The 14984-nt window shown below is 32.3% G+C and overlaps 2 protein-coding genes and 1 long non-coding RNA gene across 6 annotated transcripts in view; 1 reads left to right on the top strand and 2 right to left on the bottom strand.

Annotated features, from left to right (window-relative positions):
* Positions 1-54: 54 nt before the first annotated feature.
* Positions 55-5682, bottom strand: LOC130902479 (protein PTHB1). Of its 2 annotated transcripts, none has more exons than XM_057814657.1 (10): positions 4430-5682; positions 4260-4348; positions 3472-3736; positions 3162-3415; positions 2590-2892; positions 2062-2535; positions 1725-2011; positions 850-1155; positions 583-775; positions 55-527 (listed from the first exon to the last, which is right to left on the bottom strand). In XM_057814657.1, exons 1-10 carry the CDS (start codon positions 4690-4692, stop codon positions 364-366), a joined length of 2598 nt encoding a protein of 865 aa, XP_057670640.1. In that variant the 5' UTR covers positions 4693-5682; the 3' UTR covers positions 55-363. The 2 variants fall into 2 exon arrangements, with proteins under 2 accessions (XP_057670640.1, XP_057670642.1); XM_057814659.1 differs by having other exon boundaries at positions 55-518.
* LOC130902484 (uncharacterized) lies at positions 4096-14336 on the top strand. The gene is made up of 3 exons (XR_009060401.1): positions 4096-4205; positions 5559-8497; positions 14222-14336. It is a non-coding gene; the product is annotated as an uncharacterized LOC130902484 (long non-coding RNA).
* The window catches only part of LOC130902478 (protein kibra), a 44851-nt gene continuing 35750 nt past the window's right edge, over positions 5884-14984 (bottom strand). For all 3 annotated transcript variants that reach the window (XM_057814655.1, XM_057814654.1, XM_057814656.1), the window contains 7 exons: positions 14151-14310; positions 11977-13518; positions 10091-10283; positions 9481-10028; positions 9080-9420; positions 8036-8231; positions 5884-7977 (listed from right to left, as the gene is read on the bottom strand). In XM_057814655.1, coding sequence (XP_057670638.1) covers positions 7743-7977; positions 8036-8231; positions 9080-9420; positions 9481-10028; positions 10091-10283; positions 11977-13518; positions 14151-14310 — 3215 coding nt within the window. In that variant the 3' untranslated portion in view covers positions 5884-7742. The remainder of the gene's footprint in view (positions 7978-8035; positions 8232-9079; positions 9421-9480; positions 10029-10090; positions 10284-11976; positions 13519-14150; positions 14311-14984) is intronic.

The following is a 14984-nucleotide window of genomic DNA, read 5'->3' as shown; positions in this document are numbered from 1 at the left end:
CTTGCGTTTCAATTAATAATCATTATTTAAATAAATTTTGTGACTGATATTTTTTATTTAACTTAAATTAAGATTAACAATAAACAAAATACGAATCGGGTATTCCAGAGACATCTATGAGCACATTATAGAAACAGTAAAATATTTCTTGTATATCCTTTCGTAGTAGTACTCATCATTCTCGATAGATGGCTAAAATATGTTTATGAAGGATGAAATACAAAATAAAGCTGTTAATTGTTTATTATAATTATGATTGCTTGGAAAAATAATAAACTTTCTTCTCTCCAAGTGCCCATTTTATTAATTTGGTATTTGTGTATTTATTTTTGTAGTAATAATAAATAATGTTGAAACAAATGTTTATTTGTCTTCTTCTTCTTCTTTATCTTTGTGCCTTTTTCTTAATAAGCTTTTTCTTGCCGATAATAAACGCATACTTGCCACACCGAATTGATTTCCAACTGGCGGTTCTTCTTCTTCTTTCTCCATTTTTTTATTTTCTTCTTCGATTTCAACTGAAACATCTATAAATATCTCATGGTCTTTTTTTACGATGTTACTAGATATTTTTTATCGTACCTTTTTGTTCGGTGTCGATTTTTTCTATTTTAGAAATTCTTTCTAAGACTTGTACGAGATGTTTTTCCACTTTAGATATATCGGTAACTTTTTCTATATTCGTCTGGGACAATCTGAGCTTATCTTTTTCCGATTTAGCTAAATATGTTCGAAGTAAATAACCCAAGGTAGCGTCCATTACGTCTTCCCAATTCTATATGACATATATACACGTAAATTGAATTTTTTAAATTATACACGCAGAAAAAAAAAGCGAAATAAACTCACTTGACTTTCTAAATCATCTACAGTTGGACAAAAAACAGATACTAAATTTTCTTTCAAGTTCTCCTCGATATTCATGATTTTTATCAAGTTTCCTATTAAATTTAAAGCGCAAGATAATTTTATTTGACTTTTAACCAATTCCTTATTGGCCTCCGTCAATTTTTCTATAGTACTAATAATTTCTAAATACGTATCGTCCATTAATATTTCCAAATTTGTTAATGGAGTCGGATTTTTCACTTTAAATTTTGATATCAACCGTTTTTGTATTGTCCTGAACTGACCTCCTAATTGATCTAAGCAAAGCTGAAACCATAAATTACATAATAATTAAAATTTACATTAAAATGCAATAAAATAACTTCGAAGTAATATGTTTTCATAGTAAGATATTATGCGTTTATTAAATTGATTATGTACTTGATGTATGTGAAAATTAGTGGCTTAGGTGTCAAGCACAAACGCAAAAGGCGTAGCAACCGCCATCTATCAAACTTTCTGGAACATTGAAAAACTAGAACACACTAGACAACAAACGCTATCAATTTTGTTCATGTATATATGTCGTAAATTATAAAAGTAATAATAGTATTTTGGAAGGTTTAATAAAAAAAAATCAAAGTATTTTAATTTTCGCAACTAAAATGAACAAATTTCGATTTCGTTATGGAAAAAAATAAATATATAAATGACGAAAGGAATTAAAATCGTAACTTACAGAGACATCTATACACGGATGTCAGATTTATGAAGTTAAGAAACCGCTTTTACCGATGGTTTCGATGTAGCTTATTGTCTCCATTAGATGGCGCGTATTATAGTTATAATAAGATTTCTAAGAATTGGTTTATTATACAATTAAAACGAAAATTTACCTCCAATCTACTAGACTGTTCCCTTTTAGAAAAATGTTCTCTTATAATAAAAACAGTTTCCGTGGTAGGTAAAGCGGAGCTATACGTAATTCTGAAATCCTCCACGTTTGTATAATGTTTATGCAACCGTAGAATCATCTGTTCTATGACGTAACTAAGCGCTAAGAACGAATTAGATTGTATTCTATATCTATCAGAAGATTTAGCTACTAATATAGTAACTGGTTCACCAGAAGACGTATTTTTAAAAGCAATGGAACTGGTAACTTTAATATCTTCAACAAATTCTAAAAATCGTATGTTTCAAGATTTGAGTATGATTTAAGAAAATTTTTACCTGGGAATAACGTTAACAGAGGCACGATATTTTGATTGACGTTTAAAATGATTTTATGTTCACCTTCCTTCTGAACTGCACAAGATTCTGCTACCAACTTCAACGGTAGTACAGAATATTTGCAGAAACTTCTCGGAACTCCTAATGAACTTATCACAGTGACGATGACGTTAAAATTTAAACTAGGTACTTCCATATCTTCGTTGAGGTAGGCATGGCACTCGATAGACATTGTTTCTTCGGGATTTACAAAAAATTGATTGTTCGGGTGTATTTTTAACGGTTTTAATGTCGCTACGGTTACTTGGACTTCTTCAAAAGCCATTCGGGGAACGACGTCTATATGTAGAACGCACATTTTCGCATTAGTCGAATCTATTAAATTCGTTTCGTATTTACAACGTACTAAATCTTGATTTATTTGTATTTTTATAGTTATTTCTTTTTCGTTATTTTGATTTGCGAATTTTAAATCTGAAAGTTAAAAAAATCGAAAAAAAAACGTATATTCTTTAAAAGGAACATTACCGTTTCCGTAAGTTTGTTTTATTTGTTCAGTTAGTTTTCCCAACTCTTCTTCAATTTTTTCTATATCCGTTTCCCTTTCCGTTAACGGAGGTGCAACAAATAAACTCGGTTCAGTTCCTAAATAACAACAATCGAGAGCGCCATCTTCCGATAATAACACCAAGGCACCTTTGACTGTACGTAAAAACGCTCTTTTTATACAGACTGGCAAATATTGTAGTTTTGCGCACCATTTTAATGTTGTGTTTTCGTATATTAGCAAATTATTCGTTTCTGATACAATTAAGCAAAATATTTTTTCGTCTGAAAATTTATATAAGAAATATAGTTAGACGACTTAAAAGTAATCTGTAACGCCATCTCTACTTTCAGTTTCGAACACAAAAAATCAAATATTATATCTTATTGCAGGAAACTGTATTTATCCCAATATGAGTTAATTAAAAAATGTAGAGATGGGAACTTAAAAATAACAAATAGAAATTTAATAATTTCCTATGTTTTGTTTAATAGTGGAATCGGATTGTTTTGATTAGACGAAATTAAATTTACACATCGAAAAAAAAACTTACTTATAATATATACCTCAAAGCAAATTGGAGAATATTCCAACTTTTTCATAAAATTCAATCGTCCAGAATCGAACAAACAGAATAGATTACGTTCTCCCAACACGACAATAGAAGCAATTTTATTTACAGGGTCTTCCCTAACTGCTATATCTATAATTGGTTCCCCTAAGAAATAAGACCACGTCGGAAAAATTTTCGTCTTCGAATTTTTTCCAGATTCATTAACATCTCCTGTTTCTGATAAACTGTTGTATCTTAAAAATAATATGAAATTTGTACGTTTTAAAAAATATACCTATCTATATAGTACCTGTAAGAAACGAGTTGCCAATTATCTGTTCCCGTAACGAAACTGTCAGTTTTTTTGACGTACGCCACTGGACTCGGTAATAGGAAATCGGGTAAAAAACAACAAAATGTCGGATTTTCTTGTTCGAAAAAACTTAGCACACCATCTAGCGATTGCACACATATAAAATCGCGATTTTGTGATCCGCCAAATTGCCCCACAGTGAAATTTACCGCCGATCTAGGTAAGTGGTGTTCGTAAAGTAATTCGAATGTATTTTGTGTTCCTATAAAAATATATTCAAAAAATTAACTTTACGCATATCCTAACACCTAACCTATAATATTTATTATTGATAATAAGTTGAAGGGTTGTTACGTGAAGCTATTAAATTTGATAAAATCTAAATATGAAAACTGTAAGTGAAATCAGCACTCGTGTATCATTGTAAATAGATGTTGCAAGATTTATTATTGTCAAAGTTAAGCAGTCGTATGGAAATTCTATGTTGTTAATACAATTAATTATTGTTTAATGAATAATTTAATCTTTTAATAAATATTTGATATAATATACGCTTATACGTTAAAATATCTATGCATTTATCAATTGGTTGAAGCATAGTTTACGTTATTTTATGTCTGAAAAAACTTACAACGTGGCAACAGTGTAAAATATTTGCAATATAGATAGTTTCTGTAAACTTATGTTAAAAGTAGATGAGTTATTTTAAAGAAAGTTATTAGTAAGCTTTGGTAAGTCATAATTTATTTTTCATTAATATGAATACGTGATGAACTTGTACGTACCATGTTCGGTTTGACCTTCTTTAATCTTTAGTAAGTGTACAGATACTCTTCTAGGACTAAGTATAGCTGTTTGATAATTTAGCGATCCACTAAAAATCACTAATTAGTATCGTGATTAAAAGAAAAGTGTTGAAAAAAGTTATAAGTGTATAAATGCAATTAAAACTTACGAAACTAGCCTGCCATATCCCAATTGTAAAATAGGCTTATCAAATATTTTCTCTATAACCAAATCAGTGGGTAACAAACCGCTTATTTCATTATCTTCAATTGTGCATGAAGGTTTAAAAATTCTCAAAACGCCACTTTGACTACCCGTAATAATATAATCACTGTCGCCGTTAAGGCATGTTATTATCATGGAGTTTTGATCGAAATATTCTTCGTCATCGCTTCGGTAAGACCAAAATGATCTAGTTTTAAATAAGGACATCTTCAGACTTATTAATAATATGCTACAACGTAGTGGTTACAATTTTATTGATTCGGTTTTGAATGTAAACAAAGAAAAAATCAATAAGTGCTTTTAGCAAATGTACTAAACAGATAATTATTTTTAAATTGAGAATTGTTTACTTAAAAAGTATAGTAATATTTGGATATTTAGAAATTTACAAGTTCAGAGATATTTTACGTTAATATCTTAATTTATTTTTTCTTTGGGAAAACTTTTAGCAGAAACATAGTTCGAATGTTTTTTCCGTCTCTAATAAGGAAGTTTGTGGTTTAGATCTTTGAAATCTCTATATCTTTATGTAATAATTAAAAGTTCCAATACTCGATGGGTTATAAATGGCTTTATTTATTACCCAGTTTTCAGACATAATTGAATTTCCCGTAATTCACGAATTATCTCGACCATTCCCACAGAAACCGATGAGTTGCTGTTTCCACAGAATCACAGTGCGAGGACCTCATCAGCATTTTACATTAATATAAAAGTACTTTCTCACACATTTTTCAGTTAGTCAGTTGTGGCCATTTACAGTAAATTGTAATCATTTTATAATTAGTTTGTGAAAAATAAAGTTTTTAAAAAGTGTTTTCCAAGTTAATAATTTGAAAGTCACGATTAATGATTTCACTTATACTTTTGATATTAAGATTTTGTTTAGTAACAACAATGGATATTTAGATTTTCTTAAGTGGCTGCAATTGTCACGAACGGTGTCAAAATTGCAATAATTGAAAGAAACATTGAAATATATTTAAAAGTGATATTATAACGGTAAGCGAAAAAGATAATTGTGATCAATCCACTAACTATTCGTTCAAGTTTATTTTTAATGTTTTCTTCAGATTTGGATACGATTATTTAATTAGACACGTTCATCTTAGATGCCATCTACACACCATGGGTATCAAGAACGATCCAGAGTTGGTGTAGGAAGTGTACAGATGAAACTGCAGGTCACTTTATAAGTTCCCAATACGGGGGAGCCTCACAGTTTGTCTAATGACATTAAAAGTTTCAAGGCAAAGCACCTGATTGGGTTCTCCAAAGGATTTCGGGATTTGGTAATGTCAAGTGGGGCACGACAATCTTTTTGGAGGACCTCAACGACCTTTAGTCGCCCACTACGCTACCATGAGAACGTGGGTGTATTGAAATAAAACAAAATAATATTAAAAACAATTTTTAATAGATATTTCATTATTAGAACCATATATTTTAATTAGAATGTATTTCATAGATAATTTACGTTTTCTTAAAACAATTACTATTTACATATAATACAAAATAAAAACATAAAAATGAAGTAGTCGATTTCTATAATATATATATAATATAATCAACTAATATAGTTGAAAGTGACACTAGTAAAAAAATATAAAAAAAGGTGAAATCCGTTCTATGAAAGAAGGTTTTTTCTTTAAATAAAACTCAACAATAATTCTACCCAATCTCATAGAACTGATTTCAATATTAGAGTTGAGAATCTTTCTAAGACGGTACACAATGAATATTTTTTCCCAAACATACACCCAAAGATACCCTAATTTTCATTTAAATTTCTTCTTTTTTCATATAAAATATTAATTTCAAATCAAAACTATTCACTATAATCCTGTATTATGGAATCTCTTATTTTCAGAGGGATGGAAATTGAGAGTATTTTCTGTATTACTACTACAATTATACTTTCCCTTATAAATGATAATAACCTCCAAAAACGGGATAGTAGTTCAAATGTAACATTCCTAACTTTTGTATTTTCATAATATTAATATGTAATTCAAACCAGCAACCATACATCATTTTTTCAAATATCAATAAGGAATATTTTAATTGAAAATTTGTATATAATTATTGGTAGACAGTGATTTAAAAAAATGAAAGGCACACACAGAATAACAACATTATATAACCAGATATTTCAAGAATCTCAATATTATTATGCAAAAACCACAACAAATTATGAAGATAAGTTTTGAGCAATGAGGTGACTCGAATTTTTTTGCAAGTAAACTTTTGGACACATTTCTAGAGATAGAGAAGTTTGTAACAGCATCTTAACATTTTTTTCAACTGTCTTAAATCACTTTGGAGTCTCTCCAAACCTCTAAACAATCTAAAACTTTCCTGGATCATCCAAATCATCCTACAAAACATTCTAAAATTCTCTTATAATATTTTGAAGCTCTTTAGGGCATTATGAAAGTATTTGAGAGCTTGTAAGACTTCGTGACATTTTTCAACTGTCCTTTAAGACTTTGATACCCTTTGGAACAAATTAAAAGTCAATATTGGAGACCGAGAAGCTTTTAGAAGCATCTTGATATTGGTTTAAACTGTTGTAAATGACTTGGAAGCCCTTTGGAAGAAACAACTTTCCAATATCATCTGTAAACTTCTATAGATAAGGAAATTAAACTAGGTACATTGTTGAAAATTGAGAAGTTTTTAAAATCTTCTGTCACTGTCACTTCAAAATCTCTCTGAAGAAACTAAGACTTTCCAGCTTCATAAAGAAACTGATAAAAAAAAATTAACTTCTGGAAAAATGTTTAGAGACTTATAAAAGCACATTCACTTTATTTCAACTGTCTTGAATCACTTGGATGTCCTTTGAAAGCTTCCTGACATTTTTTAACAATCTTAAAACAATTTGAAGTGTCTTAGAACAAACGGAAACTTTTTAATTTATCTGGAAAGGTGAAAAGTAATTGAAAAAAATATTTGAATGTAGTGAAAAATCTATAACATTTTGGAACCTCTTGGAATAGAGAGCTTTTTTGTGACCTATAAATTCTTCAGAAAACTTTTGGCAAATAATCAAAAAATTGTTTTCAGCTGTTAAGAAATTCAATTTAGAAAAACATACAAATTTTGCAAATGAGTTAATATATAAAAAAAATTGTGAAAATGGTTGTAAAAATTATGAATTTCAAATTTGGTCTGTCACATTTTTCCAACAGGAAAAATCTCGATTTATATTTTCCTTTTAGTTATAAAAAATTTTCCTATACTTGGATAAATTACTAAACTTCAACACCCAATACTCTATCGACGACATAATTGTACCTTCCGTCTCCCGTACTATTTTCTTCATCCCCAACGTTTTTATTACAGTCATTTACTTCACCAACAACACTCTGTGACGATTCTTCGTTCATCGGTCTTTTCGTACTATCGACTATCGAATGATGGCACTCGTCTTGAGTTGGGAAAAAAGGTACTATAGAATCAGATCGGGTAAAGAACGCCATTTTTTCTCTGCAAAAAAAAAATATTCGAAATCATCTATTAAACGTTTAGAACATTATAAACTTACTGGAAAGAAATAACGTCTGGTTTTCCATTACCAGCCTTCGATTTTCTCAGTTTGTAAATTTCCTTCGAAACCTTCCTCAACATCTTCTCAATTTTCTTTTCTTCTGCCGTTTTCGCCGTCCTGCAGCTCTCCGCTTGAGCTATCAGATTTTGGAACTGTCGGTCCTCCAACAAATAAGCTGCCAATTCTGTATCACCTGCAACGATAGTTTATTATTGGTCATAAGTGAACTAAATTGCATGTAGAGACATTACTGTTAATACGAGGTTCGCTAATTATATTTTACAGTCTTATTTCCCTATTCTTGATCGACTGCAACAGTGACTGTGGTGGAAAAAGCCTTAGAAGACCTGCATAGGGACCACTAGAAATGAAATTAAACTCAAGAAGATATAGTGACGTTGATAGAACAGATGGTTAAGGCACATTTGGAAGAAAGAAATCAAAGCAAATATACATTTGGTAAGTGGTAAGTCCACCTTCTACTCGCCTCTATCTCCTTAATTTCGATATGGTTGTTCCTTATTCGGCGATTCAGCTCAATAAATAACATTCCTAAAATTAACACAGCGACCTCCTTCGAAATTGTACTTGGAGTGCTTTCGACTGGTATACTGATATCAGATCCTTGCGTGCCTCCTTGGATTTTAGGGCGTTGCCTCATAAAGGTCCAAAACATAGTTTTCCGTAGGTATGTTGGGACGTTCATTCTTCTAAGTACCCGACTTTGCCAGTGCCACTACCAGACAATACTTTCCACCTCTCAGCAGAGATAATTTAATTGGCAACAGCGTCGAGGTTTGAGCGACCCTCACGGAAGCCAATTGTCTATGGACAATTTTTTTTTTCTGAAATTGATTCTTCCATAGATTGTGTGCTCAGGTAACTTCCCTGCTGTGTCTAGCACGCAGTGAGGACGATATGACGAAGGTTTGTCACTTTTGGGCAAGAGAACCAATGTTTCTATGTATTGCGAAAGATATCTTTCCGTTTGGGGTGTACAACCACTATAATAAATTTATAAATGATTTAAATTGTACATACCTTGTTCTTTGGCAGTTTCCAGTCTTTGTTTAAGCTCTCTCAATCTACCCAACTCAGAGTTGAGTTTATCTAAACGTGTATGTTGGGCTTGAAGATCTAATTCCAAGTCTATGGAGGTTCTGGCTGTTGGGGTATGATGATTTTGCGTTTTGGTTGTTGATAAAGCGGCCATAGAACCGGACGGTCGTCTGAAACGTAATGATCGTCGTTCGACGGCGTGTCTTTCGAACGGTTTACTACCTCGACGGTATAAAGGCATAGCGCTGTCGCTATCGCTTCGGTTCAGTTTGCAAATGTATTGATTTTTGGAAACGTGGGCGCTAGGCGAGAAAGTTTGCGACCTAAAATTTAAACAAATCACCATAATCCCGATGCGATATGTTATTAATTATTATATTTACCTTTTTATAGCTCCTCTATCTTCAATTACAGTTCCGGGTTTAGCAGCTTGTAGTCGCATCTGTTTAGCTTGTTCTGGATGGAAAGCGCATTCGGTGTTAGTTTGTTTATCGTAATATTCGGGTTCAACATCTCCTTGTTCCAAAACAACGTCCAATTTTTCATTCGGCCTGAATTCTACAGTGATACCTTCTTCTTCGCATTCTTCATCGTCGTCTTCTAAATCTTCATCGGAATCTTGAGATTCGTACTCTTCGGAATTTTTGAAACAGTCGTAGAGTTCCTCGAAATTAAGATTTATAGTTGGAGGGAATACGGTTTCTTGATTTCGGGTTAAAGTCGATGTTTGGGAGGATATTATCGTGGAATCGTCTGAACTTTCTTCTTTTCCCGTATGTTTATCATCGGATCTTTCACGTAATGAAAGATCGGATTCTTGTTTTAGATGGGTTACCGATGAAGATACATCCTCTTGTAATGAAAGGATATTGTACCATTTTTGGGATACGTTGTGGATATTAAAGTCTGCTAAACTTACTTGGGCACAACCCTAAAATATTAAAAAATATAATTGAGATAAATAATCATCTGTCAGATGGACTTGAAACTTACCACGCACTTATCCTGTTGATCTACTATTCTAGTCCAGACGTTAATTTGTAAAGTTTTCGTAAAAAGTTTATTTGCAGGTACTGGTATACTGAAAGCGTCAGTGAACGTTGCCTTCCTCAAATCTTTCACATATTTTGTACAAAATACCGAAGGATGTGACGATACGGCTGGCAACAACGCAGCTTTGACACAACTGAAATTATAAATAAACTTTAATAAATAACTATTAATAAACTTTTTTGGAACAACAACTAGAACATTCCATAAACTTGCCTAGAACATTCTAAAAGCTCTAGAAACATTAGGAAACTGTTTTTATAATATTGGAACAACTATAAAATTCTCCAAGCTAGCCTTGAAAATTTTAAAAGCTCTAGAAATATTAGTAAACTTCTTTAAAACATTCGAGACGTTTTTGGAACTATTAAAATATTCCACGGACTCGACTACAAGATTCTAAAAGCTCTAGAAACATTATGAAACTTTTTTTATAAGATTGAGACATTTCTAGAACTAGAGCATTCCATAGACCCGCTTAAAACATTCTAAGAGCTGTAGAACATTCCACAAACGCCCCTAGAACATCCTAAAAGCTGTAGAAATATTAATGAACTTTTTTTATGATATTGAGACATTTGTGGAACAACTAACACATTCTACAGACCAGCCTAGAGTATTCTAAAAGCTCTAGAACATTCATAAAAGTCTTTTTTTAATAATAAGACATTTTAAGAACAACCAGAATATTCCACAGAAGCGTCTACAACATTCTAAAAGCTCTAGAAATTTGTTTAATAAAATTGAGACGTTTTTGGAATAACTATAGCATTCTATAGACTCGCTTAGGATATTCTGAAAGGCTCTAGAAAAATTAGAAACCCTATTTTATAATATTGAGACATTTTTGGAACAACTAGAACATTTTACAGAAACAGTGAAAAGCTGGAAATATCTAAGAGCAAATATTGGAGTCTAGATTTAAGGATGTAGGAAACTTTAAAAGGATTTTAGGACCTCCCTCAACATTTTCAATCATATTGAAACAATTTGGTACTTTACAAAGAACTTGAGAAAAAAATTTGTGTTCTAAAATAATTTAAAACAAAATTTTAGAATTTTCCAGTTCAGGTAAAACAAGTATAGACAGTTCCAAATGACCAACAAAAACTATAACTACATTTTCAACACTCTGGAACATTTTGATTGATTTTTTTAATCTGGAAGTGTTGGTGACTTTTTGAAAACATTTTTAAGTTCTATCTGAAACTCTTGAGACTTTTTTGGCCATTCTGCTACTTTCTATGAAATTTTGAAACTATTTAGAACATTTTTAGATTTAATTAAAATAGTTTCTAATACAAAAAAAAATAGAAGAGAGAAATGATGAACCTTCCACAAGATTTTGAGGAATTTCTAGAATAAATCTGGATAATTCCAGATAATCCAGAAAAATTACTAAACTTTTCAAACGTTTACTAGAAAACCTGAATATTTTGTAACATTCTAAAACCTATTTAAAGCGGACGGTCCATTTTGTAATTGCTATAAAAACCATTAAGTGAAAGTAAATAAATATTTTCAGGTTTTTTGTGAAAACTCTGAGACTTTTTGGCCAATCTGTAATATTTCGATCCTTCCTTGGAAATTATGATACCACATTTATGAAACTGTCTAGATATTTTGGGAAAAAAATCAACTAGTGAAACCGTTGAGAAAATTTTGAAACATTTCTGATAAAATAAGAGGAAAAAAAAACATTTTAATACTTTGTTTTATAAAGCTGATTTCACAATTACTTGAATCGTTTTCCGATTGCCAAAAAAAAAAAAAAAAAAAATAGTGGTACTTCAAAACTTCCTAAATATATTAGAAAAGAATGTACTCACACTTCTGAATTATTTGGAATTAACAAAGCACTCAAATTCCTCGCTTTCTCCACCACAATGTTGAGCATACTTTCAGTCGTACTATATTTAAGTTTAATTTGTACTTGGGCGGTTTCCATGTCCACATCCTGGACGAAACCCAACGAAACCCTCTTCCTATTCGACGCTTCGAACACACCCGAATCACCCGCGACCGATTCGTCACTAACCGCCGCCGAAACGGATCTAGTGTTTGTTCCCGAGGAAGATGTCCTTGACAACGCGGCACCTTGCAGCATCTCGTCGTGATCTATCGCCGGCGTCGATTCCGATATAGGAGATAGAGGCGGATCTCCCGAACTTTCGTAGGAATATCTACTCGGCCTACCGAGACCTGAACCTTGCGACATGTTAGTAGCCTCCAAAAGGTCCGTTAGAGGAGATAAACTGGGGAATGAGCTCCTTTGATGGTATTCGGTACTACTAGTAACTTGTGAATTGGGAAGCATCAGTTCCACCAATCGTTCGTGTATCTGTAATTTTTTGTCTCTTTTTACTTGATCGTACGCCGGGGGCGGTACGATATTCGGGAGATTCTCGTACATAGGAGACACGGGAGGTGACACCGAACTCAAAGAACTTCTCGGCGATAAAGACGGTTGAGATCTACTAGGCGACGGAATATGCGTCGTACTATCGCTATTTCTCAATAATCTCTCTACTCGTTTATGCAGATCTGCCATGTCGATTGGTTTGTCCGTGTTGTTGGTACCGGTGCACTGCGGACCGCCGTATATGTCGGTAAAACTCAAACCGGAACTCAAAGATCCTTTACTGCTCGTCGTCGATAACGAACCTAAACTGGAACTACTACTAACCGACAGAGTACTAGCCGATAGAGTTTTTAATTGGGATTCTAGTTGGGTCATTTGTTTTAAACCGTCTTTGAGTTGTTGTAGGAGTAGTTGTTTCTCTTCGTGTAACCTCAATCTGTCAGCTATCGCTCTATTCGATATTTCCAAAGCCCTATTTAAATCTTCTTCTAATTTTTTACATTCTAATTGTATGTCGCTCATTTCTTCTTTAGATCTCATCCTGGGCGTGATACTTCTCAATTCTCTCAATAATTGTTCTTTCTCTTGGAACAACAATAATCTGTCTTTATCAGATTCCACTTGTCCGGGTTGTACTTTTTCCTCCAAATCCGCTAGTTTTTGTTGAATGTGTTGTACCCTCTTCCTAGCTTCGTCGTATTCTAATCGCATTTTCGCCATCTCCGCTAATCTGGTACCTATCGGTACTAATTCGCAAGATAGATCCGTTTGGGAGGCTGTGCTTAATTTCTCTTGAGGTAAACTGAGGGTAGATATGTCAGGGGAACTTTCCGAAAGTTGTAATCTGGTTAAATCGTCTTTTAATTTGGCTAGTGATTGCATCAAATCAGCTTTTTCTTTTTCTCCTGATGACAGGGATTTTTGGATGTTTCTCAATTCCGCCATGATGGCTTGAGCTTCGGATATGTTGTAGCAGGTTCCCTGTTGCAAACTCAACTTCTGCTCCACGCTATAATAAAAATTTTTATTAAATTTATTGACAAAAATATATAATAAAATTCAAAATAAAGATAAATCAGCATATTTAAATGATTTTTTATTGAAAGTATTTGTTGGTTAATTTTTTTTATCCAGTCGATTCCTTAGGAATGGAATCGATGCTAAATTTATATAAAGGTACCAAACATTTTGCTAATTAATTGCCGAGAAATAATTTTGATGTTCAAAAGAATAAAATGTTGATCATAACAAAAAGCAAATTTTTATTCCCGTGAAATGTACTCAAAAAGGGAGATTTTTTTTTGTTTCTAGCTCTGTAAGCAATCACAGCAACTAACATTAGTAACAGATTCAAAATGTCCTTGAAAATATAAATTTTTTATTATTAAAAACCATTTGGGAGGCAGTAACTTTTTTATCTGGTGTATAGTTCTCAAAAAAGTGACAGGATATCTTCTTTTCGCTCTATCAGCAATTACAACAACTCGCATTAGCAACAGATTCTAAATTATTTAAATTTAGCCGTGAAGATGACAAATTTTCTTTCCGAAACATGTTTTTATAATAATTAACTCACAATTAATACTATTTTTTTTAATTTTCAATAAATTTTTGATTTATCACAAAAAAAATTCAACTTACTTTGTAAGGGTTTCTACACCTCTTTGTGTATAAGACATTTCGTTCCTAATTTGTTCTAATTCTGATTTCAGCCTGGAGACCCTATTTTTCGCCAAAGCCACATCAGATTTCAAGAGGTCAGGATCATATTTCGTACTTACGCTACTGCTGGAAGAGCACACTGAAACAATTCAAAATAATTAAAAATTAACAAAACCATAGAAAATAAATAAAAAGCTAAACTCTAATATTGTTCATAATTTTCCCATTTTTCAACAGATATTATTAGTTAATAAGCTAATTTTAGCTGTTCTTCAGTATCCCCTGGTGGTCGAACTTTAAACCCTTGTTTGCACACTTTTAGGCGTGACGGACAACTGCAGATTCTGCGGGTAACCCATAGTACATCAGAAAATATCCTGCCAACCTCAAAAGAATAGTGCTACTTTGCAAAACGGGCCATAAACCTTAAGAAAAACAGTATTCTTTTGGAGGAGTTTATGTATTTTGGAGACAAAACAATGAGATGCAGTCCAGCACAAAATATATTTTTATGTGTAGAAGCAGGACTCCAAAAATAATCTAGTAGACCCAGGAATTCAGTAACTGAACGTATGAAGCTAAATAATCTCCATAAGTTGAAGAAAATAGTTGAACATTATTGATAGTTGAAAAAAGTACTGAGTTCGTCTACTGCTTTCCCTAGTCTTCTCTGGAGTATATGATTTTCAAACTGCCTTCCACAATTTGTTTTTCTTATCTTTCCTTCTGTCTTTTTGCAAACATTGTCACATCTACCTCACTTTTTGTATTTTTATAAATCCTTTGGTGTTTCCTTATAATTATTTTTTTCCA

The sequence above is a fragment of the Diorhabda carinulata genome, chromosome X (assembly GCF_026250575.1).
Source record: "Diorhabda carinulata isolate Delta chromosome X, icDioCari1.1, whole genome shotgun sequence".
NCBI classification, from domain to species: Eukaryota; Metazoa; Arthropoda; class Insecta; order Coleoptera; family Chrysomelidae; genus Diorhabda; species Diorhabda carinulata.
Note: the sequence above shows the minus strand (reverse complement) of the source record. Positions and strands in the feature narration are given on the sequence as shown.